We start from the raw sequence: 25,646 nt of genomic DNA on the forward strand, positions 1-25,646 counted from the left end.
CTGAATTCTGATCGGTAATACCTCACACCCAGGTATATTACCAACTAAACCCTTATTCTTTGCCATTGAAGTATACAAAAGAACATTGATGGATTCGTGTTCATTTTCAGAACACAAACGGAAATGTCCAAATAGGGGCGAAAACAAAGTAGTTCTCCAGGGTGGATTTTTATCACAATTCGAGAGTTTCAGTATGGTGTATATCCTACATGAGCATTTATCACAGCGTGGCACCTACGTGGCATGCTCCGTGTAAGTCAACGGAGGTCACGTTGCGGTATCAGGTCCCATTCTTCAATGAGAGCCTGTTCGAGGTCTTGGAGAGTCTGTGGTGCAACAGGATGCCCACGAACACTTCTGAATAGAGCTGTTAACCTGCAATTTCCTTACCCTTAAAACATTATACCACATGCCTTTTACAATTTCCCCCTTACCTTCCCATTCCTCTTTTACACCTGCTGTATCCTGTACATTGTTTGATGGGGGCCTACCTTCCTTCTTGTCTTCTGAAGGATATGCCCCTATGTAACTTCAAAAGAACCCTTTAAAATTGGTTAACATCCAATAGCATACTCAGTATCTGAATTTGAAGAAAAAATAACACTGTTTCAAGTTATGTAATAAAGGCCACTGCCATCCTAACACATTGGCAAATTAGTAGTTATTTATCACTCTCTTGGACAAATAGTGTTATGTTTATTTTAACTCTTGTGTATATAGTTGTATTTATTTTATGTGCTTAATGAGATACTTGTAATATTTTGTAACTATGCACCTATGACTCTGTCCATTGCAACTGCCAGTTGCCTAACGACAATAAAATTATTCTATTCTATTCTGAGAGAATCCCAATTATCTCCCTCAAACCCACCAACTTCTCCCTCATACTCCTTAATAGCTGGCCACACCCACAGTTCCTACACTTGCATCCTTAGCCATTATTTACACAAAAATGAAAAGAAAAGAAAAATAAAATAACTTATTCTGTGCACAAAAAGAAAAAGGAAGGAAAGGAATATTGTCTAGGATTGTACTCATCACATGACTATAAGGTAATTAATATACTGCTACACTACAATACTACTTTGTCATACTATATTTTTATCCTACAACACCCTAGGATAAAAACTGGTGTTAATTACTGAATACCGAAAGGAATTCACAAGAATTACACAATTCTAAACTGCACTTAATCCCATCCAAATTACTACAACAGAATTTGAGTAAGAGGGTTTCTGCAGATACTTCTACTATACTACACAAATATTTGACAATAATAGGATACGCACGCTAATTTCTAATAATATATTACAATACACTTCAATCATTTTTAAACTATGTTTAGATGTATCCTAATTACAATATGTTATTGCTAAGCACGAAAATTTTCAAGAACTACTCAAAGAATATCAACAAAGCTAAATGCAGATACAAATTATTATTAGTGCTATATTATCCTGCTATGCTCTAATAGATACACACACAACAATGCACACAAATATAGCAGGCAAGGTACTGTCTAATATATACCATATCTACACTACAATTCTCAACTGAAATGTGGTTATATGAGTTTTACAGCTGGTGTATTACTAATATTTCCCCTGCTATGCGGGACGGAGAATAAAAGTGTCCTTAAATGCTGTAAAATAAGAGGTTGTCTACAATAATTTATCAAAAGACAAAAAATGTTCTTCTGTCAAAACTATGCCATGGACTTGAATTGCAATGTTATTGGGATATAGGAACTTGATTAACTTATTAACTTTTACTCAATGTATAAACGATGGTGTAAATTACAAAGTATACTGGGGACTTAGAAATACAAATGAATGGAATACAGTAATCAGCTGATTCTTGTGTTTATTTACTCAACTACTCAACTGATCTCATCAGAATGCAGTGAACATTCATCAACAATTCAAAGACTGTTGAGTAATTCTCCAGTGAAATACCATGTATTCTCTTCAACTTCTTTTTTAAAAATCGAAGTTTACATCTGCATAGTGTTATTTAATTGAATAAATTATTACCTTCATAATAGTTTGAATGGATATCTATATGAAATACTGGGTCTGTTGTCTGCTTGAATGTGAAAGCTACAGAAGTTACAACTTGTTATGATAACTTGCCTTTGTAAGTACACAGTTCGAAAAAATTAGGGGAATATGTTTTTGAACATATACCATGCTCCACAAAACAATACCTCACACCCAGGTATATTACCAACTAAACCCTTATTCTTTGCCATTGAAGTATACAAAAGAACATTGATGGATTCGTGTTCATTTTCAGAACACAAACGGAAATGTCCAAATAGGGGCGAAAACAAAGTAGTTCTCCAGGGTGGATTTTTATCACAATTCGAGAGTTTCAGTATGGTGTATATCCTACATGAGCATTTATCACAGCTTGGCACCTACGTGGCATGCTCCGTGTAAGTCAACGGAGGTCACGTTGCGGTATCAGGTCCCATTCTTCAATGAGAGCCTGTTCGAGGTCTTGGAGAGTCTGTGGTGCAACAGGATGCCCACGAACACTTCTGTCAAGCCTATCCCACACATGCTCGATGGGATTAAGGTCAGGACTCACTAGTGGCCATTCCATCTCTTGAATGTCCAGTTCTCGTAAGACAGCTCTGGTGATGGGCGCTACATGAGCCCTGCCATTGTCGTGCATGAGTACAAATTCAGGGCCAACACCGTATGCAGCAACGAACACATGCTGTAGCAGTATCTGCTCGATGTACCTCGCAGCGGTAAGATTACCACAGACGACGAGATCCGTATGGCCATCAATATTGATGCCACCCTACATCATCACAGAATCTTGTCCGAATTGGTTGCCTTCCTGGACAACATTTGGCATGTACTGCTCACCACGGTGTCTCCATACATGTTGAGGTCCATGACGCTGTGTCAGAAGAAATCTGGACTCGTCTGCAAAACAACACAAGTCTCCATTGGCGAAGTTGCCAGTTGACTTGGGTATGAGCAAATAGAAGGCGAGCTACGCGATGTTGCTGCATTAAACAGGGCACTTGAACAGGATGTCTGGGTCATACGGACACTTCTCTTAACCTGTTTCTTACTGTCTGGTCAGACACAGTGACTCCTGTGATCCTCCTGAGGTCTTGTAGCAGTTCTCTGGCAGTTGCTGAACGATGCCGCAATGCACAGATGGTCAGATATCAGTCATCCTGTGGGGTTTTCATGCGTCCATGACCTTGTCCAACCCTCCTTGTGAACTGGCCTGTCTCATTGTAGCGATTCCACAAGCGTTCAATAATGGACGAAAAGACATTGAGACCCACAGCAACACGACGAAAAGTCCATCCTTCCTGGATCAAAGTGACAGCCCTTGCAACTTGAATCTCATTAAGATGTCTCATGGGATGTGCTGGTTTACATACAATGTGCTCAAATGACCGCAGTAGTCTGTGTACCTCACGAAGACACACGCTATTCACTTTGTTTTGAGGGGTCACCTGACAGTTTAATGCATGGTTACGCCTACAGATGGAATATAACTTTGATTTGATGTACTCTGAGTAGCTAAGGTCTCAAGGTATGCTGTACTTCCATTGGAACCCCATCTATCAAATTAACGTTCATGTACCAGACAAAACATATTCCCCATTTTTTTTGAACTGTGTATTATACCAACAAACCTACAGATACAGTATTTAAAAAAAACAATTTTTTGAATATTATTACCTAAATTATTTCCTAAATCTAAATTTGAAACAAAGTACACCTTGCTGCCCCACTTAACCTAGAAAATGTAATCTACTTCTCCCAATTTCTACCAACAAGCACTAAACACCAATATATAAATAGCACTAAATGGATCACACATGCACAAAATTAAACTATTTCAATTGGTGTTAACTACTTTATCACTACAATAATGCAAGAGCACTCTCAACAGCTGACCATTCACAAGCTCATCCAACAATGGACTCCATTGTGGAGTGTTATCTTCTTTATTAATAACCCTGTATTGGAGGTACAAGTTCAGATGCCATGTTGGATCTAGAGATCTAGTTATTATCATATCATAGAAGAGATCAGATTTGTCAGTGATTATAATACTAATACTCTACCTCATACTGTGGGAGCCTGACATGGGTTCACAAAAAACATCTAATAAGTTCTCGTGTCTTTGCATAGAATTAATCCATTTTTAAACTTCTCTATTGTGTATATTTTCTATTTAAAGTGATCAGTTAAATAGAAATCATTAAAAATTTGAAACTATTTTATCAGTATATTTCCCTAGTATCAGTTTCTGACTTGACAAAATACTTATGTACTTGAATTTTTCCTCCTTAAAATTTTGTCTACAGTTTCTATTATATTTAATAAGCTATGTATATTTCACTACAGTGTTTCGACGTATTCTTTCAAATTCCTTGAATTTCCTTATGACTATTTTCCATAATCTCAGTTTGTATCTTTTAATTGGTCATCTTCTTGGCCCTTTCCCAATTATTTGGGGTCACAATAATATGGATTTGGTCCAGTTTTATGGACAGATGCCCTTCCTGATGCCAGGCCTACGTAGAGGGGTGTATTCATTATTGCGTGTTTCTTTGGTGGTTTGTAATGTGATGTGTTGTGTGTAAATGAAGATGTAGCCATACATTAAGATGAACACATACACCCAGTCCCTAAATTGGAGGAATTAGCCGTAAGCAATTAAAATTCACAGCCCGACTGGAAATCGAACCCAGGGCCCTCTGAACTGAAAGCCAACAGCCAAGAAGCTGAACCATCTCTTTCAATTAGTAACATTAACAATCATAATTGCCTCAGCTACCATGTGAAGGCATTTTAATTTGTTGCCATATGGCTGCCTGCTTGCCAGTCTCAAAGTTCCATTTTTCTCCAGGCCTTCTAAATGGCAGAGTAAACCAAATATCTGTTGGGTGTCTATGGCTGATTTTTAATGAGTTTTGTCAGGTAAACACCAAATATGTCACCAGAGATCTTTTACATGCCAATATTGTATAACATGGAACTTTCTTCACCATTTAAAAATCCATTACCTTTGCCAGATTTGAAATCACGATCTCCAGAGGCTGATGCCGTACCACTGATCCACTCCTTATCTGTCCTTTCCTCATCAGGATCATCAAGATTTTTGTTTTCAGGTTCACATTTGGACACAGAATTGATTGACATAAACAGCTGAAGTCCCATGGCTGACTCAAAGCAAACAATGTTTCGTTAAGAATTATTACCATCTCAAGAACAGAATTGTTAAATTAGAATTTATCACTTTTGATGCCAAAATGTCCATAAAAATGGCAGCATCTATTTGCGTCCAAAAGGTGTACTTCAGATCTGTCATAGTCAGCTGTTTGACAGCTCAGTGATTTGTGCTATCATCAACAGTTCCCAGCCTATGATTAGATCTGTTGAGAACACATACTCCTGTGTTTCCCATCTTCTGACATTCTCTCCTTTTCTACTGTTGTCCGGTTTTCTCCTCCTTCTTCTTCTACACATTTTCTCTTCCTATCAAACACCTTTCTTAATTTATTCTCGATTCTATTCTACCACATATGAATTCCAGTTTAATTAATTATCTCACTAATTTTGTTTTCCCCTCTAATACAATTCTGATCCTCAGGAACTACATTTCACATGCCTGTAGTCTGATTTTACTCTCTCTCTGTTGCCTTCTTTCATTACCTATGTCTCAGATAGATAGGTCACATCTGGGTACCTTCATATAAAAGTTACAAATCCATTATTTATCTTCTGCATTACTTTCTACATTAATGACTGGATCCTACTTGTTTAAATCTATTAAAAGACTGAAATGTTTTCTGTGTGTTTTAGGTCACTTGAAAATGTTGACCTCTTGGCTGGAGGAATCTTGGAGACACCTGAACGTGGAGCTCTTGTTGGTCCAACATTTGCATGTCTTCTTGCATACCAGTTCACCAAACTGAGGAATAGTGACCGGTTCTGGTATGAAAATGATCTGCCTCCGTCATCATTCAACCAAAGTAGGTTGAATCTAATAAAACCAAATGTTAACATTACAGTTTACCTTAATAAAAAATTAGTGAACATACTGAAATGTTGAAATTTACCAGTAACTGGCCACAGTACTTGTAGTTATTTATTTTAATATGATTGACATAACCTTTCCTTACATCAGGACTCAATTTAGTGATAGGTTATCATTACATGATTAGAGTAACTACAAATGAAAACAAAATACATATATGTTACTATAAAGCTTCAAAGTCAGTTCATATCTCATCTTTAACATATTAGCTTTCTATTCATATTTTATGAAAGTGTCTCTAATAACTTCCTCTTGACTAAAATCAACCAGGTTTTGAGGCACACCTCCGGAAAATAAAATGGTACTTAATCTAAGCTCTGACAATGCTGTTTGTAACCACTACAGATTATACAACAAACAAAAAGAGTTATAATAATAATAAAAATTTAAACTTCATGTGATTTGAGCACATTAAGTTAAATGAAACACACACCCCACATTAATGCTCCAAAAACAGCATAGAGAAATAAATACCAAGTTGACCAACATGACGACTATAGGAAAGGAAATGGGAAACAGGCTGAAAACCCTTGCAGGTCCATGAGACGGTAGTGCATTGTGGTAAAAACGAAACCAATGGTGATCCCTTTCTGAACACTAAACCAAACCAAACCAAACCAAACCAAACCCCATGGCACTACAGCCCATGAAGGGCCTTGGCCTACCAAGCGACCGCTGCTCAGCATGAAGGCCTGCAGATTACGAGGTGTTGTGTGGTCAGCACGATGAATCCTCTTGGCCGTTATTCTTGGCTTTCTAGACCGGGGCCGCCATCTCACCGTCAGATAGCTCCTCAATTCTAATCACGTAGGCTGAGTGGACCTCGAACCAACCCTCAGGTCCAGGTAAAAATCCCTGACCTGGCCGGGAATCGATCCCGGGGCCTCTGGGTAAGAGGCAGGGACGCTACCCCTACACCACGCTACCCCAAAGAATGGCTAAATAAAAACTGCTATTTTCCTCCTGTCAGTGTCAATAAACCAGACTGCCAAAGGAGGCTAAAAAGTGTTTCTGAATCTCCCATCAGGATTTGGAAATAGAAATGCACTAAAACTCGTTTTAGCCAAGTGCAAACTCTACTTGGTTGTCGTGGCAACCATTCCCAAATAAGTAGCTATGTACCACAGCTTTAGATGAGCTTCAACCTGCAGGCAAAAAGCAAGCAAGAAGTTCTAGCAACACAATAGAGGACATTTTTACACCATTTTTATATACTGTACCATATTATGCATGTACAGGCTGCACTTTTATTACTGAAAACAAGTAGGTAAAAATGGGACACGGCTTGTTCTCAGAATTTTAAAATTAAATACATTAAACACACTTTAGTTTAGAACACTTTATTAGTATAAAACATTAGTATCTTCATACCCCAGATGCACTCGCAGTAGAACACAACAAGCCTTCAAACACATCGGCACAAGACTTCCACAACAACTAAAACTACAACCACAAACGTAGACGAGAGAGGTGTTGCCACCAACTACTTCTAATTCAAACTCAAGACCTGCTGTTTACTATATTAAAACTTACCAGAGTACATCACAAGTTGGAATATATAACACAATATAAAAAATTTCTTCATGACAAAGGTCCATATCAACATGACGCATACCAGCTTCAGAACTTTCTCGAAGATTACCATACACAGCTAAAATCAACATAACATAAAAGCAAAGGAACTACACAGAAGATAGAAGAATGGAACCTATGTAACATGAACTAAAATTTTTTTAACAAGTGTCTACCTATACTTACCAAATTTTAATGTGTTAAAACTTTTTAAGTGTTTTATATTATGACCCATATGTTTTAATATGTCCTACATACTCATGTTCTAACTTATTGTAACTTTTTACCTTGACTACTGATATTTTAATTACATGCTACTGTATACATTTCCATCCCCCATTAGACATCCGGATGTCTAATACAATAACAACTTGTGAATTGTCTAATGGCTGGAAACAAATCATGTACTAGCTGATGATGGCCGTTAAAGAGCCGAAACCGGTGCTAGTTTAATCTATTTAAAATAAATTGTGTATTGATTGGTGGAAAAACACTTTTCTTATCTATACTTTGAATCTGTCAATACAGAAAATGAAATTTATAAATAATAAATCCTATTATCTTACTCGTAAGCTAATTCCAGTGATGATTTGATGAATTCTTATCAATCCATAAGCAAATTTCTTTCAAGCTAACTATAATGAATTAATTGATTTTCTACATTCAGCTTGTGTTAATCAATTAAACTATATATTCAGTCAATGCGAGGCTCCGTGGCTCAGGCAGCAGCATGTCGGCCTCTAATCACTGGGTTCCGCGGTTCAAATCCCGGTCAGTCCAAGTGAGATTTGTGCTAGACAAAGTGGAAGTGGGACAGATTTTTCTCAGGGTACTCCGGTTTTCCCTGTCATCTTTCATTCCAGCAACACTCTCTACTATCATTTCATTTCATCTGTCAGTCATTAATCATTGCCCCAGAGGAGTGCGACAGGCTTTGGCAGCCGACACAATTCCTATCCTCGCCGCAAGATGGGGGCTTCATTCATTCCATCCCTGACCCGGTTATTGACTGGACAAGACGTTGTAGGTTTTCATCATTTTTCATTCAGTAAATACATACTTTATGCTAATTGTTATAATATTACTTCTTTTTAATTTTAAATATTTATGCTTTATGTATTTTTTTCAAAATATTTATACAGAAAATGGAAGACTGGATATGGAAATTAGTAGAAGGATACAACCGGGGAGTGCCTTGTATCACCAGGTATGGAGATTAATGTGGAATGAAGATGTACCAATGAAGGCTAAAGAAGTAATGAACAAGATATATTACTTACCTATAATGACATCTGCAGCAGAAACCCAGGCTTTGGCTCAGAGAAAGGAGGATACAGTACAGGTAGCTGAAACAAAATTCTTGAGGAGTATGGTACAGGAGACAAGGAGGGTTAGAGTGAGAATTGAAGGCATACGAAAAGAGTTAAATTTGAAAAAACTGAACAACCAACCGGAACAAAACAGATTGAGATGGTGTGGACACGTCAAACTGTTGAAAGAAGCTGGAAAGACAAATGACAGGGAAGAAAGGACAAGGAAAACCAAGACTACGATAGATGGACTCTGTTAAGAACAGCATAGGACAATGGAGCTTGGACTGGAACACAGTGTTGGATGAAGAACAGTGGAGAAACAGGATGAAGTGGAGAGAAACCTTATTTGCCCCTACCTGGTGTCAGTTGGAAAACGGGAAATGATGATGATGATGATGATGATGATGATGAAGATGATGATGATGATGATGACTGTAGGAACTTGATTATCTGGACTAATTGGTACTAGGCGTTGTCTGGATAATCAAAAATCCAGATAATCAAATTCATAATTTTAATGTAATAAAATCATACAATAGGTACAGTACAGTATATGAAACACTTATGAACAATATGAATTCAAAATTTTAAAATTTCAGATAGATCCACATGAAGAGTAATAAAGTAAACATACAGTAGAACATATAAAACATTTATGAACAATTATGAAGCATGAAAGATTATGTTGCATATCGATGTAGTAAAAACTAAAAGGTGCTCGGAAAATTGAGTTTCTACTGTATATCTAAAATTTATGCAATTTGTTAAAATGTATGTTTAAACAAATATAAATGCTTGCTTTCTTATTACGCATGCCAAGATTTTTAAGACTGTTAATTATAACTAAATTTGTGTTCATGATAGTAATAATATTGGCCAGATATGTTTGATTAACTTATCTCAACTGATTGCAGAACAACTTCAAGAGCTACGTAAAGTTACTCTTTCTGGACTCTTATGTGACAACACGCCCAACTTGGAAGAAGTGCAGATGCGTGCATTTGTTCAAGAAGACACTTATTTGTGAGTTTACTTTTTTACTTCTATTTTCAGCAGATGTTCTCTTACTTCTGTGCTCAGAAGAAGTATAGTAAAACTTGACTGAGTCAGACCCAGTTAAACTATGTGTCCCTTATCACTGTATTAAGTTCTCCTTATTATATTCTGTCAAATCTTTTATTGTACGGTATTTTATGATGCTGATCAGAGTAAAGCAGTATGTAAAAGCTTGGGCAGTATAGTGACTGCCTATGAACCCAGGAGACAATATTTGTTTGAATCTCTTCAATGGTCATCCTCAAAGTGGCTTTCTGCAATTTCATTCTCAGAAATATTGCTACTTCCTCTTTTATTCTAGTCCTGAGTTACTACAAATACACCCTGTAATGCAGACATCACAATAAAACAGGTTGTCCTTCTGAGATACACAGGACTTCCTTAGAAATGTACCAGCATATAACTCAACTTATGAAAGTTAACTTAAACAGAAGTTACTTTTTAAAAAAAGATTTAGATGAACTTCCCAATAGATAAGTCCTTGGTCTGATGATTCTGAGTTCAAAGCTCTTAAAAAATAACATATTTTCCTGATATATTGAATTCTCCAGACTGCTTGCCAGAAATTATTAGACAGTAAGTTAAATATTGATGGTTTAAACTCTAGTGATATAACCATGGAAAAATTGCTAATTATGATACCAGTCAATAAGAACTGTAATTGAGTAACTTGGACATAATGCTCAGGTTAATTCATCAGCTGGTATCCTAACTGTTAGAAGTATGATCATCAGCTTACTTTCCAAATTTTCTTCAAAAATTACTGTATTTAGGAAACCATTAAACAGAAATATTAGATCTCATGAAAATGCTAACTTTCCTACTTCAGTTCAAGACATCCAGGACCTTCTTGGAAATGTCTGGAGTCAGACTGTAGTTTCCTGTGAGGTAGACAGGAATTTCTTAGAAATGACCTGGCATATGACAGGTTAATTTTAACATGAGGTATGTTAAAGAAAACTAAAACTAGATGAGCTTTCCAGTTGATAAAAATTGAATGTGTTGTATATTGGTTAATGATATTGTCAATGGAAGATAATGATAGACGTGATTGGTGTTTTAAGGGGAAAAACAATGGCATCAATCAGCTCATCAATCAATCCCTCTATATAATAATTAAAAGAGAAAACAGGAAAATTCTGACCCTTCAAATAATTAAGGCATCAGTGAAAGAAAGGGAAGACCATGAAAATCTGAAAATGAAAAACTCTCTAGGGTCCATAAACTAATCTCATCAGGGCAAAAGAACAAGAGTTAACCAAAGTAGTTAATAAAGCATTGCCAGATTCACCTGAAATTCCTTAGTTGCCACTCGTCACTCAGGTGGAGAAAGAAGAAAATGAAGAGAGTACAGTTTTTCTATTTCATCTGATAGGTACTTTCAAATGTTGGATGACACATGAGGAAACAACATACTGGTATAAGAGACGTCATCATTTCAATTTGCTTGCCATATAAAAGGAATGATTCCATGTAGATGATAATTTCTACCATGATTACATTAGTCTGGCCAATTGAGGCTTTACTATACTTCACTGATTAAACTTGTTTTCATATACAGTACCATACATATTTGTTTCTGGTATAATTATCAATGCTTCTAACCTCTATTAGAAATGTTCGTATTTCTTGCGAGCTGCAACCAACACTGGATCTGTCTGCCTGGCAAGATGAAGAGTCCACAACTAGGATTTCGGATGAGCTGATAATGCAAGCAATAGAACGGGCTGAGACAGATATGCTATTACGGAAACAGAAGGAATATCAGGTCTGGGCAAAATGTAAGTATGAAATTTTCATAGAAATTTGAACTATATACAGAACAGAAATTTGTTCCTCAGGCACAATTCAAGTGTGAGAAACAAGTTTAAAATTTATATCAGGTAGATATAAGTTACTGTCAGTAAGATTTTCTTTAGGAGAGATGAAAAAGATTGAGCATTGGGGTTATTCCTTAGTAAATTAGATCTTTGTTTCTTAGTGAATGTATGTAGTTTACTTTTTTTGTATCTTGAGAACTTTTAAAAAACAACTGCTCCTTAGACTCAATAGAGTGGTTAAGGCATGAAATTACCCCAGACTTAGAATGATCTGTTTGACATCATAGCAAAAGTAGGAAGTGTGAATCGAGTTTATGGTAGCTGTAATTAGCTATTCTTAATGGGTGCTTTACTCATTCAGTTCATGCATATAACAGAATATTTCTTTTTCATGTTTCTAATTCTTGTTTAAAAATATATACCAACATTAACTTGTAGACAGATCTGAGTCTCAATTTAAAACATGCTAACAAAGATGTCCATTCAACTACAATAACTATAGCAGAAGCCCAGAAACTTGACTTAATGATTTAAACTTGATTGAGAGTGAGACAAGTTACCAAAAATGATGAGTTTTGTGGACTCGGAGAGGCATTGCATGAAACTCACTATGCTGTACTCAAAATAAATCTATTTAATTTTATAAGACATTTAAGTACTTTTATATACACATCTGTTTCTTTACCTATGTTATTAAATGAACAATACTGTTTTATTTCAGATGGTGGAGTAGATCCCAAGTCTCCAGCTGGAACAGCTGCATCCTTTAGCAAGGCTAATAAACAGGCGCTAGCCCTTGCCAACACCTCAATTCTGCTGGAATATGCATCTGAAGAGCTTCTAAATTCTTTACATAGGTAAGGTGTACAGTAGTCCTAGCAAGTATACTAGACTTAATAGAGTGGTTAAGGGCTGAGTTTACCCCAGATCTAGAAAGAACTGATATGCAATCTAGGATTCTCTTGGCACACTATAAGATACAGAGTAATGCTATTTATTGATAACCTTTATAGTAGAATACTCATTTAGCGAAGCAAGCTGGGAGGGAGGGAGAGAGAGAGAGAGAGAGAGAGAGAGAGAGAGGGAGAGGAGAGAGATTAGGGAGGTGGGGGGTGAGTAATAAATGACCAAAGAGTGTGTATATGTGATGATATACAGAACACAGAAGTATTTAGTTAGTAGTATGTTAAGATCGTTTGACATTAGAACAATGTTTAGGTAGAGGAAGTCAGTAATATCAGCAAAGTATTGAAATTTACCTATGATAATGAAGATATTTACAAAAGTTGAAAGGTAGAAAAGCAACTGGAATTGTTAAGATTTCATGTGAAATGTTGCTCATAATGCACTAAATGTTGGTCTTTAGGTCTTCCAAATTCTAAGGATGGGTAATGTACGCTGCTGACTTGAAAATATTCGCATAAGAACAAGTCTGGAGAACATAGATTGGGAGATCGAGCTGGCCACAGTGGCTTGGAATGATGGTCCCTCGTAACACCAATTCCAGGTACTCCATGATAACATGAGCACTATGAGAGCTGCATTTTCCTGTCCTTCTCTTTTCCTCCTCAGTCAAAGTGGCAAAAAAATGCCTGACCAGTACAGTTTAATGTTAACTGTTGATTATAGTGTTGAAGAACACAATCTTTTGCAACATGGCACACCATCTGCCAATCTTTTGTGCATGAAGTGGAGACTCATGCAACACATGATGATTTTCAGTTCATCACTCATTAGTGCATTCGGTGCATTCACAGGAGGTGAAACCAAGCCTCGTCTGACCAGTACCAGTCATCTAATTCCTCTCCATTCAGCATCACATATTCTAAGAACCAATGACAATATTCAACATGATACAATGATAATATTCAACATGATGGTTGGCATTATCTGGCAATAACTCATTTTGTATGGAAACATGTGTAATGATCTCCGAATAGCAATACGCACTGTACCACACCATGAGACACACGACTCCGAATAGTCAACCTGTGCAAGGAGTTATTTGGACTCCTCAGCAATGTGGCACTGTTGAATTTATCTTTTCCAGGATTTGTGAAAGAAAAATTTGTAAGCTACGAAAAAGTAAAGGATGAGGAACATGAAATCCTAGGTGTAATACTCATCTCTAAAGACAATACGCAACTTGATGTTTCTGGGGTGTACCAATTGATGATGATGAAGAAGTATTTGATAAGATAATCAGCTATGTGGGGAATGACACAGAAAGGAATGTTATTGTAGCAGGTGATCTGAGGTTGCCAAACGTTAACCGGGAAGGGAATGCGAATGACAGAAAGCATGACCAACAAATGGTGAATAAGTTATTACAGGGGGGACAGCTGAATCAGAAAGTGATGGAACCAACTAGAGGGAAAAGTATTCTAGACGTAGTGCTGATAAAACCAGATGAGCTCTATAAGGAAACTGAAGTGACAGATGGTATAAGTGATCATAAAGCTGCCTTTGTCAGAGTTAAAAAATAATTGTGTTAGAAGGGAATGTTGTAAAAGTAGGACTATTATTAGGTAATACCATATGGCTAATATGAGGGGAATGGGGACATTTTTAAAAAGCAATTATGATCAATGAAAAATGGTAAATAAAAATGTAAACAGCCTATGGGATAGGTTTAAATCAATTGTTGAGGAGTATGAAAACAGATATGTACCTTTAACAGTGGTAAGGAATAGTAAGGTCCCATTATATTATAACAGGGAAACAAAGAGATTAAGAAGGAAGTGCAGATTAGAAAGAAATAGAGTTAGAAATGGTTGTGGGAGTAAGGAGAGATTGAAGGAGTTCACTAAGAAATTGAATTAAGCAAAAATTTCAGCTAAAGATAACATGATGGCAAACATAATTGGGAGCCACATGAATTTTAGGGAGCAATGGAAGGACATGTATAGATACTTTAAGGCAGAAACAGGTTCCAGGAAGGACATTCCTGGGATCATTAATGAACAAGAAGAGTGTATATGCGAGGCCTTACAGCAGGCAAAAGTGTTCAGTCAGCAATATATTAAGGTAGTTGGATATAATATCTTGGTTGAGGAGGTGACTAATACTGATAGAGGAGGCAATTAATACTGGCAAAATAATGAAATTTACCTATGATAATAAAGACATTTATAAAAAGATACAAAAGTTGAAAGCTACAAAGCAACTGGGATTTATAAGATTTCTGGAGATATATTAAAGGCTGTGGGTTGGGATATAGTACCATATCTGAAATACTTATTTGATTACTGTTTGCATAAATGAGCTATACCAAATGAATTGAGAGTTGCAACAGCAGCCTCAGTGTACAAGGGAAAGGATGACAAACATAAAACAGAAAATTACAGGCCAGTTCAGTTAGCTTGACATGAAAGCTCTGGGAAAGCATTCGTTCTGATTATATTAGACGCGTTTGCAAAATTACTAACTGGTTTGATAAAAGGCAGTTCGATTTTATGAAAGGTTATTCCACTGAAGCTCAAGTTGTAGGATTCCAGTAAGATATAGCAGATATTTTAGATTCAGGAGGTTAAATGGACTGTATCACTGTTGACCTATACAAGGCTTTTGATAGGGTAGATCATGGGAGATTACTGACAAAAATGAGGGCAATTGGACTAGATAAAAGAGCTGTTGAATGGGTGGCAACATTTCAAGAAAATAGAACTTGGAGGATTAGAGTAGGTGAAGTGTTACCTGATGCTGTAATGATTAAGATGGGGCCCACAGGGCAGTGTTATTGGACCTTTATGTTTTCTGATACATATAAATGATATGAGTAAAGATCTGGAATCACAGATAAGGATATTTGCGGATGATGTTATACTGTATAGAGTAGTAAATGAGTTACAGGATTGTGAGCAACTGCAGGGGACTTAAACAATGTAGTGAGATGGACCACAGACAATGAAAACAAAAATCCACGGCCTGTTTCCAGTCATTCAACCGGGTCAGGAATGGAATGAATGAAGTCCCATCTAGCGGTGAGGATAGGACTTGTGCCGCCTGCCAAAGCCTGTTGCATTCCTCTGGGGTAATGATTAATGACTGACAGATGAAATGAAATGATATTAGAGAGTGTTGCTGGAATGAATGATGACAAGGAAAACTGGAGTACCCAGAAAAAACCTGTTCCACCTCTGCTTTGTCCATCACAAATCTCACATGGAGCACCTAGCACCATGGTTTGCACAGCAGAGTTCCTCGAGATCTGCCAACATGACATTATCTGTGTAGAGAAGAGTCCATGGCAAAGTACGGTGCAGGTTTGCTGTTAGTGTGTCCATCACTAGAATGAACAAGAGTGGTGACAGCTCTGAACCTTGGTGAACGCCAACGGTGATGGGAAAGTCATTGCTCCTGCAGTGGCCTGAACATAGCTCAATGGATCTACATAGAGCTGCTGAACCCAGTTGACAAGATATTCTGGTATGCCATGCTCTCGCAGTGCTAGCCATGTGAGGTCATGCGGTATGCAATCAAAGGCCTTCTCAAGGTCCAGGAAAGCTACTGTAGATGGATTGGCTTGTTCTTCTCACAATGCTTTTCAACCAAGAGCCATGCAGCATGGATTGCATTGGTTCTGCCACAATTCTTCAAAAATCCAGCTTGGTTTCTGGAAGCTCTACAATCTCACGTATCATTTTATCAAGAACCCCTTCGAATACCTTCATCGCGTGACACGAAAGTCGGATCGGTCGGTAATCAGCACATTTAGCAGGGGTCCCCTTCTTTTTGAAGATGGGTATGGTGACGCTCCGTTGACAATCGCTCAGTGTTCGACCCTCTTTTATGATCTGCGTGAAGAGTCTGCCGCATCCCACTGTTGAGAGTACCAGAGTTCTGCTGGAAGATCATCTGGGCCAGTAGCTTTCCCCAGCTTCATTTCCTTTAAAGCAGCCTTGACCTCTTCAATATCAATGTCTCTGACAGGTCCTTCCATAACATCAGTGACTGAGATTGGTGGATGGGGAAATTCCTCAGATGAGATATTTTTGAAATAGCTAAGCCAGTGCTCTCTTGCCTTTTTCCAATCAACCAATAAGTTTCCTGTTTAATCATTGATGCCATAGAAGTGGTGTATGTCTTGTGCTTTGCGATACCTTGCTTTGGTGAGTTGGTTCCTGCTTGCCGCACATGTGTCTGGTTTTGCATAAAGATTTGCAAAATATGCTGTTTTTGTTGTAGCTATGATCTTCTTTGCATCACTACAGGCTATCTTATAGGCATTCCAATGAGGCGGTGTTTTGTCGGTAAGAAACTCATGGTAAAACCGTTTCTTCTATCGTACTGCGTTTCTGACCTCATTGCTCCAGAGCCACATATCTTTGTCAATTTTTCGCCATCCTGGCTTTGTTGATCCAAGAACAGTACATGAGGTGTCATGAGCAGCCTCCTTCAGTTTGATCCAACTCTCTTCAACTAGAGTAATCGGTGGTAATATTATTCATGTGAAAATATTGGCCTCCTTTTCTTTGAAGCACCACCATTTGATTCTCTCTGATCCTGTACAAAAGGAGTGTTCGGGATTCAGTGATTTGATATGCAACTTGCAGATGACTGGTCGATGTTGTGCCGTGACAATTTCACATGGTGCAACCTTTGTGTCTAACACGTCTTTAAGGTCTCAATGTCTGACGAGGATGTAATCGATCTGCATTGCCCTTTTGCTGCTGTAATATGTAACTAAATGTGAATCACGCTTTTTGAACCAGGTGTTCATGATGACAAGGTCATGGGCTTCTGCATAATCAAGGATTCATTGGTCACCATCGTTCTTTTTCTCAAAACCATGTCCACCACAGGCTGCGTGGTCTTTCTTTCTGTGACCAACATGTCCGTTTAGATCACCGGCGACAATGAAGTAGTCTTCTAGGGATACTTCGGCCACCTTCTCCTAGAAGGCATCTTTTGTTGCTCTAGGCAAACATGTCTCTGGGACATATGCGCTGAAAAAGTGTACTTTCCTTTCATCTGCGATGTAGATAATATTCATCAGACGGTCATCACACCGCTGCACATCAGAAATACAACTGTCAAACTTTGCTGACACAACAATACCAAAGCTACTGGTTGTTCCGCAGGTGCCATTGTATACCAGCTTGTACCCGCATCCGATGTTGTATGACTTCTGTCTACTCTATCATGTTTCCTGCACTGCACAGGCATTGATCTGTCTCCTTTCGAGAGTCTTTGATAGTTCGCTGTACCGCCCAGACATAGTGCCAACATTGAGTGAAGGAAGACGGGTTGTATGGGTTAGCTTGTTTAGCCATCGCCGCCCATGCGACGGTAACCCTTGCATACTTCTCACGTTGACCGGGCCTCACCAACACGCATCGCCTAGGGGGGATGCCCTAGCCTTAGTACTATATCTGAAAGACATCATTCCATGAGACTGTGACTGAGAGTTTTTAAGGCCGGCTTGTCACATAACCTGTCACCAAGCATTTTAGAGCTGCTGCCAGCATCTCCCTAGGTGTTCAGGGTTGAGAGTAGGCATTTCCTCCTACCTCAAATTGGTATGGTTTTCCCGCCGATATTCGGATGGCTGATTGCAGTGGTTTCCCACTGGGCGATGGGGACATCACATCCCAATGCCAAATAATAATAGTAATGATAATAATAAGAATAAAATGCTGAAATAAATTCAGTATGGGGATGTGATAGGTACCACCACAATGTGTCTGATAATAGCTATAAATTATACTTCAGTTGTATTATATTTAAGTGATATATTAATTGATATGATGACATGATTTTTATGTGCTCATGTTGTACTTTCATATTCATGGTAAATATATGTACCTTTGGAAAAATTCACATCATGTGACAATGAAAAAAAATAGAAAATGGTTCATAGAGGTAATAAAAAATTGTACAGAGGGCTATCATTGCAAGTGATGATAATTCAACAGAGTTCATTGTTAAAGAAGATACTAGGGGAAGCTTGCAAATTGTTGATAAAGCTTGTAAATCATTGATAAAGGTAAAGAAGAATTGTTCATAAGTCTATCGACAGGTGTGATGTTAATTCGACAGATTTCAATGTTAAAGATGATACTAGGACAAGCCCTTGACTCATCGACTGAAGTATGTAAGTTGTGCAGAAGACTGTCATTGAGAGTAATGATGATCCCGCAGATTTCAGTGTTAGAAGGAATACTAGAAGAGGCCTGTAAAAGTGAAGAACTTCAAAAAGTGAGCTGCTTCCTGAGGACAGATTCTGCTTCACGGGATGTAGATGGCAGTCAGAATTCTAGGTCAAAAGTGTTGTTGACGACATGTGTGAGTCTTTTGCTAATGACTCTGGAAGATCACTAAAACTATCACTCACCGATTCTGTATCATAATAGAAATATAATTGTGTATTACAACAAGATATGTCTAGTAGATAATAATTGTGGTAATTTATTATAATACATATTAAAATATGTTGTTAATTAAAGTGACATTTGTATCAAAGTGGGTATGGAGGTAAGATTGAGTGGATAGTCTGAATTTCATTGGTTCATGATACACACCTACTGATGTTTATTTCATCTTATATTTATCTAATAACTTTGTCACTGTGGCACCTAAGCAGTTCTTTATGTTTTATGTAAATTATTTACTAAGTGAGTGAGAATAGATATTTATGATTAATTCAACTAAATGTAAATCTGTTGATAGTTATTATCTTCAGTAATAATAATAATTTCCCAGTGTATACTTTCGGTAAGAGTAACCAGAAGCGCACATTACAACTATGAATCAGGGAAACATTTCTCCTCATTTGTCATTTCCTTCATTTCACTGATGACGATGTTTCAAGCATTTTATTATTATTAATAGAACTTCTCCTATGAGGAGGCTGCCATGAGGACAAAGTATATCCATTACAAAATATTATATTTTCAAAGTAATTGGTGAATTTGCTAGAATGTGTCAGATAGAAAAGATAGCTAAGAACACTAGGCACATAAATAAATTTGGAAATATAGTATGATGTACAGCTCATCAAATGCTATATAAATGATTGCAGAGTATAGTTATTAAACCTTGTACTGCAGCAATAGCAATGTTGTGAAATCGTGACAAGCTGAGAAAAATTCAGCCTATAATTATGCATTTCTCAGACAAATTATCTTTGTTATATGAACTATCAGAAAACATTGCCTTAGACAAATCCCTCATGAAATTTTGAGGTAGGCTGCTATATGTGCAATGTAATCACAGTAATTGAACTAGATTTGGCATAAAGATGCAAATACAGGCTACTGCAACACCTTTCACATATATACAGAAAATGACATGATTGACCTTTCCTTGCCTGAGAGCACTGATGTTGATATGACCATGTAAGAACCTTTGTTCAACAAGGGTCACACCCTATACCTTGACAACTGGTACATGTCTCCATACCTTTGTAAAAGGGTTACTGAAAAGCAAAGCTAAAATTGTAGGAACTGTCAAGCCCAACAGAAAAAAAAAAATTCCACCTGATATTTCATCAAATAGACTCAACAATTGTTTTAAACCCATCCCATAGATTGTTGACATTTTCCATTGTTCATAACTGCTTTCTTAAAAATTTCCCCATTCCCCAGGATAATGTGTTTCTCAATGCTACTTGCTCTCTCTAACTTCAGTAGCGTCCATCGCCTGTCTTCCTCCAGGAGCTGCTCGATGACAGCATGTAGGACGCTGGTCCGCCCATTCACAGGTCGGCCCAAGCATTTCTGAACACCAGTTGCCACACGTCCTTGCTGAAACTTTCCTACCCACCATGCTACTGTATGGTATGGGATGGCACTATTCCCAAGGGTTTCCACCAATTCACTGTGACATTCTCTTGGATTTCTCCCCCAAAGAATGGCTATTTTGATGTATGCACGCTGCTCAACACGGGTTACTTCCATCTCGCAAGATGCTTGCCACACAACTGATTACACAGCGCGCTCTGTGCTACTACCAGCAATCACAGAGCCATATGTTGTTGTGACTACACACTGTGCCTGCATAGCTTCCATGCAACAAACAGCAGTTTGTGATCTGCCAACATATCTGCAAGAAAAAAAACAGTTGCAATGGCTTTTGCCCCAACCCTCACAGATTTGTGCCTTCGAGTGTTGACAACCCACAACAACCTCAAAGTGTTCTGTGTTTTGACATTCTGCTGAATAAAAGTATGAAACCTGCTAAACTTCATAGCCATTTAGATTCAAGGCATCCAGATCATTAGAGTAAGTCAATTAATTTTTTTCAGCTGAAAGCTAGAGAAATGATACAAACAAGAAAAGTGTTGGGAAAAATGTATTGGGGAGCATTAATGAAAATCAACCCTTACTTCTTATAAAGTATCATTTCTTATTGCAAAATCTGGTAAACCTTAAACAATAGGGGAGGAAATGATTTTGTCAGCTTCAAAAAAATGTGTAGTATCATGATGGATGAATCAGCTGCTAAATAAAGAAATCAAAGTGATTTCATTCTCGAATGATACAGTTAAAAGAAGAATCAATGAAATGTCTACTAATATATGAGATCAGTTGATTTCAATGGTGAAAAGAAGTATTTATCTTTCTCTCTAACTTGACAAAAGTTATATACAGCAAATGAATCAATTCTACTGACTTTCATTCATTATGCAGACGAGGGTACAGTTTATGAAGACATTTTATTTTGCAAGTTAATTATGTATAATACAGCTGAGGTTGTATTTAATGTACTGAGTGATTTTTATCAAAACTAATGATAGTGACTGGGAAAATAATATGTGGCTTACTACAGATGGTGCTCAAGCTATGGCAAGTTTCAAAAGTAGTCTCATTGTTAAACTCAAGTTTGAGTCGTCACACCAGAAGTTAAGGACACATTGCTTCATTCATAGAGAAGCATTATCTGATAATCTAAAACTGACAATGGATAAAGTTGAACTCTGTGTTTTCCTCACTTTGTGTCAAGCTATCAGCAGTGAATATACACATCTTTTCTTGAATACAGAGGTATGGTAGCTTTTCGGAGGAAAAGTGGTATCAAGTTTCTTTGAACTTTGTGATGGGATTTGTTTCTTTCTCTTGGGTTTAAACAAGCAAAATGAAGAATACAAAATGAGTTATAAACTGTGTGATTTCTTTTGGTTGTGCCAAGTAACTTATTTAGCAGGCATTTTCTCTCATCTCAATGGACTTAATTTGGAACAAAAGGTAGAAATGGTAATATTTTCCAGTGGAAAAAAGCTTCAATAAAGAGAATTCAGCTGTGGCTAACCAAGTGGAGAAAAAGTCATATGCTTCATTACTGACTCTTTACAAGTAATGAAAATGCTTAAAGAGTGAGAATGCATAAAATTGCTAAATTTCGTTCTTCATAATAATTATTTCACTTTCAACAACAAGATATACAAACAAGGTCTGGCCATGGGAGATCCCATCTCAGGAATACTCGCCGAAATTCACATGGATAATCTTGAAAATAGTAAAATAACAAATAGCATTAACGGATTGTGTCTTTGGCTATGCTATGTTGACACATTAGCAATAATAGATAAAAATTGCAACAATAGTGAAGACATACTAACCTACTTAAATAGCCTAGACAACTGCATCAAGTTCACCAAAGAGGACGAGGACAATAATTTAATCAATTTCCTCGACATTACAATTATCAGGACCTTAAACAATTTTGATTTCCAAATTTACAGAAAACCTTCGTTCACTCCTACAACCATAAAACAAAATTCTCTTCACCCACAGTCACACAAACAAGCCTCATTTTACAGCTTAGTGTACAGAGCACTAAAAATTCCCATGTCAACCGCCAACTTGAAAAAAGAAATAAATAACATTAAAAAAATAGCTATTTGCAACGGATACAGTCCCTCAAACATACATAAAATAATCAATAAAGTGAAATCGAAATTGACCACGAACCTCTCCCCAATGGAAAAAAACAAATGAAAGTACGCAACCTTTACCTATACTAATCCCATCATACATCAAATCGCTACCCCTTTAAGGAAAGCTGATATTAAGATAGCCTTTAAGACCCAAAATTCAAATCAAAAGTTATTCTTCAACCACAACAAGATAAACTCAGACAACAATAAATTTTCGGGTTCCGGCATTTACAGACTGAAATGCGCTGAGTGCAATAGTTCATACATCGGTCAAACCGGAAGAAGCTTCACAACTAGATATGCAGAACATTTTAATGCCCAGAAACACAACAAACACTCAGCCATGAGCATCCATATGAAGGACACAGAACACAGTTTCACCACAATTGAACAAGATCTCCAAATTTTAAAAAGACTAGATAAAGGCAGACTCATGACCGAGTTCAAAAATTTGTACATTGTCTTGGACCAAAAGTACAATAGTAATAAAAACTTAAATGATCCAATAGACAACCAAAGCCCTCTTTATGAACAATTAATAATTTCATTCAGCAAGTTAAATCTGAAAGATAAAAGATTAGTTGACGTCCTCAAAACAACCTCTTCAAGCACCCCCACTAAGCCGTTCAATTAATCACGCCCCTGTTCTCCCTCCAATACACACAACTCCTTCCCATGCGCCAATCACAGGCCTACAGCCCTGCCTTCTCAGGCCCACTCCCTTCCTACCAAGACGTCACAAGTACAATGCGAGGAGCAAGACATTAGTGACAGCCAGTGCTCCAAAAACCTCTTAGCAATAAGGTAACAGCCTAGCAACACTTAAAGTAAGTTTTTAACTTCACAGTCTCAATTCTCCAACACATTTATTCTTTCTCTCTTTTCCCGTCATTTTACTCAAATAATTAAGGACTTATCCTTCCTTTCAGATTTTCACATACGTAAGACAGCTCAACATTAATTACATTGGACAACGTTTTGACTGTCGCCCATTCAACCAATAAAACTGAAACCCTATACTTCAACATAAACACATGGAGAAACTTAAAAACACTAGTCAACAGGGAAGATTTAACGACATTTCAACCGCCCTCATTCAAGCCATTATTTTTACTGTTTTTCAACATGGTTCATTTTGAATCAATATCAACTGTTGTTTACATGCACTAAGCACTCCGTCTTCATAGAGAGTGTCAAACGGAGGTGATTAGCCCATGGATACTTCGACAAACTATTTTGTTTGAGTCTAAAATATAATTAGTCAACATAAACATCGAAGTTGAATTATGACGTAATGCAACATTTTTACATGAGCTGATCATAAATCACATACAAAATTTCTCCTCTTGAAGCCATTCCTGATTAGACTGCACCAGGACCGTAATATTGAGGTCCGGAGTAAAAAAGTTTTTCTTTTTTTTTTGCCCATGGAAATTAATACAAATTTGGAATGTTTTTTCCACATTATTTTACAATGTAAAATATATGTACAGTAAATTGCAATTATATGTATTCTGCATTCATTCTCAACATTTGTACATAAATTTTAAACTGTCTTCGAACTTAGCACCAAATAAAACTTTAACTACCATTATTGTCAATACTGAACATAGGACGGCCTTGTTTTGAGTGAAAATTCACCAACGTGTTCACTAGTGTAACGTTTTTAAATTAATTTTGATATTTTGTTTATGATAAGATCTTATAAATGTTTTTTAATGTATTCACTCAGGTAACATACGTATTTTTATAATTTCCAACCAGACATCTGGTAGAATTTTGAGGTATTTGATATGACTGATGATGCCCCACAGAAGGGGCGAAACATGTCTCAACGATTTTTAACGATGTTTAACTAATATGTTAACATCTTTTACTGTATTGAATAGGTTGAGTTAAAATAAATTTCTTATATTATTAAAAATTACTGACTCTTCGCGAGTTTATACTTTCCTCTGAACAAGATCTACCTGATGAATTACAACAGGTAATTTTACTACATTTGAAAGGACTATCAGCTACATTCAGAGATTATTTTCCTGCTCCTGATTCAGACAATATGTGGATTCAGAATCCTATCATCATCATCATCATCATCATCATCATCATCATCATCATCATCATTATCATCATCATCATCTTTCCAAGTATTAGGCCATGTGTCCCATTATGGTCATGCATTTTTCTTTTTCCAAGACTTGAAAGCAATCAAAGAATCCTATTATCAACATGGAAACTATCAATCTGTCTGAGAAGTGATATCATCTTGTTAAGTTATTATGTGATTCTGCTTGGAAAACTGTTGACAGTGAGTGTCAGCTGTTTGATTTTTCAGAACCTTTTGTGTAATTTTTCTTTTGTATAATGTTCTGTAAAGAAACAAATTAACATTAATATTTATTCAATTTTTGAGACTATATCTAACATAAATATTTATCGAAACAGACTTTCAACGTTTTAGGTCGTGTTACGTACATGTAGTACGTGTTGAAGAGATGTTAAGTACAGAACAAAAATGGCCAGCCGGACACCAGTGGGATCCGAACCCACAACCTCCCGATTTTGCGTCGGTTGCTCTACCAATTGAGCTATGGTGGCCTAGGCCATCTTTGTTCTGTTTGAAAGGATCTGAGCTACAGGTCTGGCACTGCTGCTAGCACACTGTAGAGTGCGTTTAAGTCACCCGTTGTGGGGCATGTCAATGAATATTGAATTTTCACGAACGCATTGTAATCGAAACAGACTTTCAACGTTTTAGGTCGTGTTACGTACATGTAGTACGTGTTGAAGAGATGTTAAGTGTCCGGCTGACCATTTTTGTTCTGTACTTCATGTCCTTTGGGCTTTTTCAATCATGAAATTACCGGTGTTTCACCCCTGTGTGGCAGTAGGTTCATCAGTTGGATTGCCATACCTTTGTAT

The 25,646-nt window shown here is 37.1% G+C and overlaps 1 protein-coding gene and 1 non-coding gene across 2 annotated transcripts in view; one reads left to right on the top strand and one right to left on the bottom strand.

Annotated features, from left to right (window-relative positions):
- The window catches only part of LOC136875911 (uncharacterized), a 469,584-nt gene that overhangs the window by 331,207 nt on the left and 112,731 nt on the right, over window positions 1–25,646 (top strand). Inside the window, exons 12-15 of the mRNA XM_068228250.1 lie at window positions 5,850–6,019; window positions 9,884–9,992; window positions 11,640–11,806; window positions 12,567–12,702. Of these exons, the coding sequence (XP_068084351.1) occupies window positions 5,850–6,019; window positions 9,884–9,992; window positions 11,640–11,806; window positions 12,567–12,702 (582 nt within the window). The remainder of the gene's footprint in view (window positions 1–5,849; window positions 6,020–9,883; window positions 9,993–11,639; window positions 11,807–12,566; window positions 12,703–25,646) is intronic.
- TRNAL-CAA (transfer RNA leucine (anticodon CAA)) lies at window positions 25,246–25,322 on the bottom strand. The gene has a single exon. It is a non-coding gene; the product is annotated as a tRNA-Leu (tRNA).

Source organism: Anabrus simplex, chromosome 6 (genome assembly GCF_040414725.1).
Source record: "Anabrus simplex isolate iqAnaSimp1 chromosome 6, ASM4041472v1, whole genome shotgun sequence".
NCBI lineage: Eukaryota > Metazoa > Arthropoda > Insecta > Orthoptera > Tettigoniidae > Anabrus > Anabrus simplex.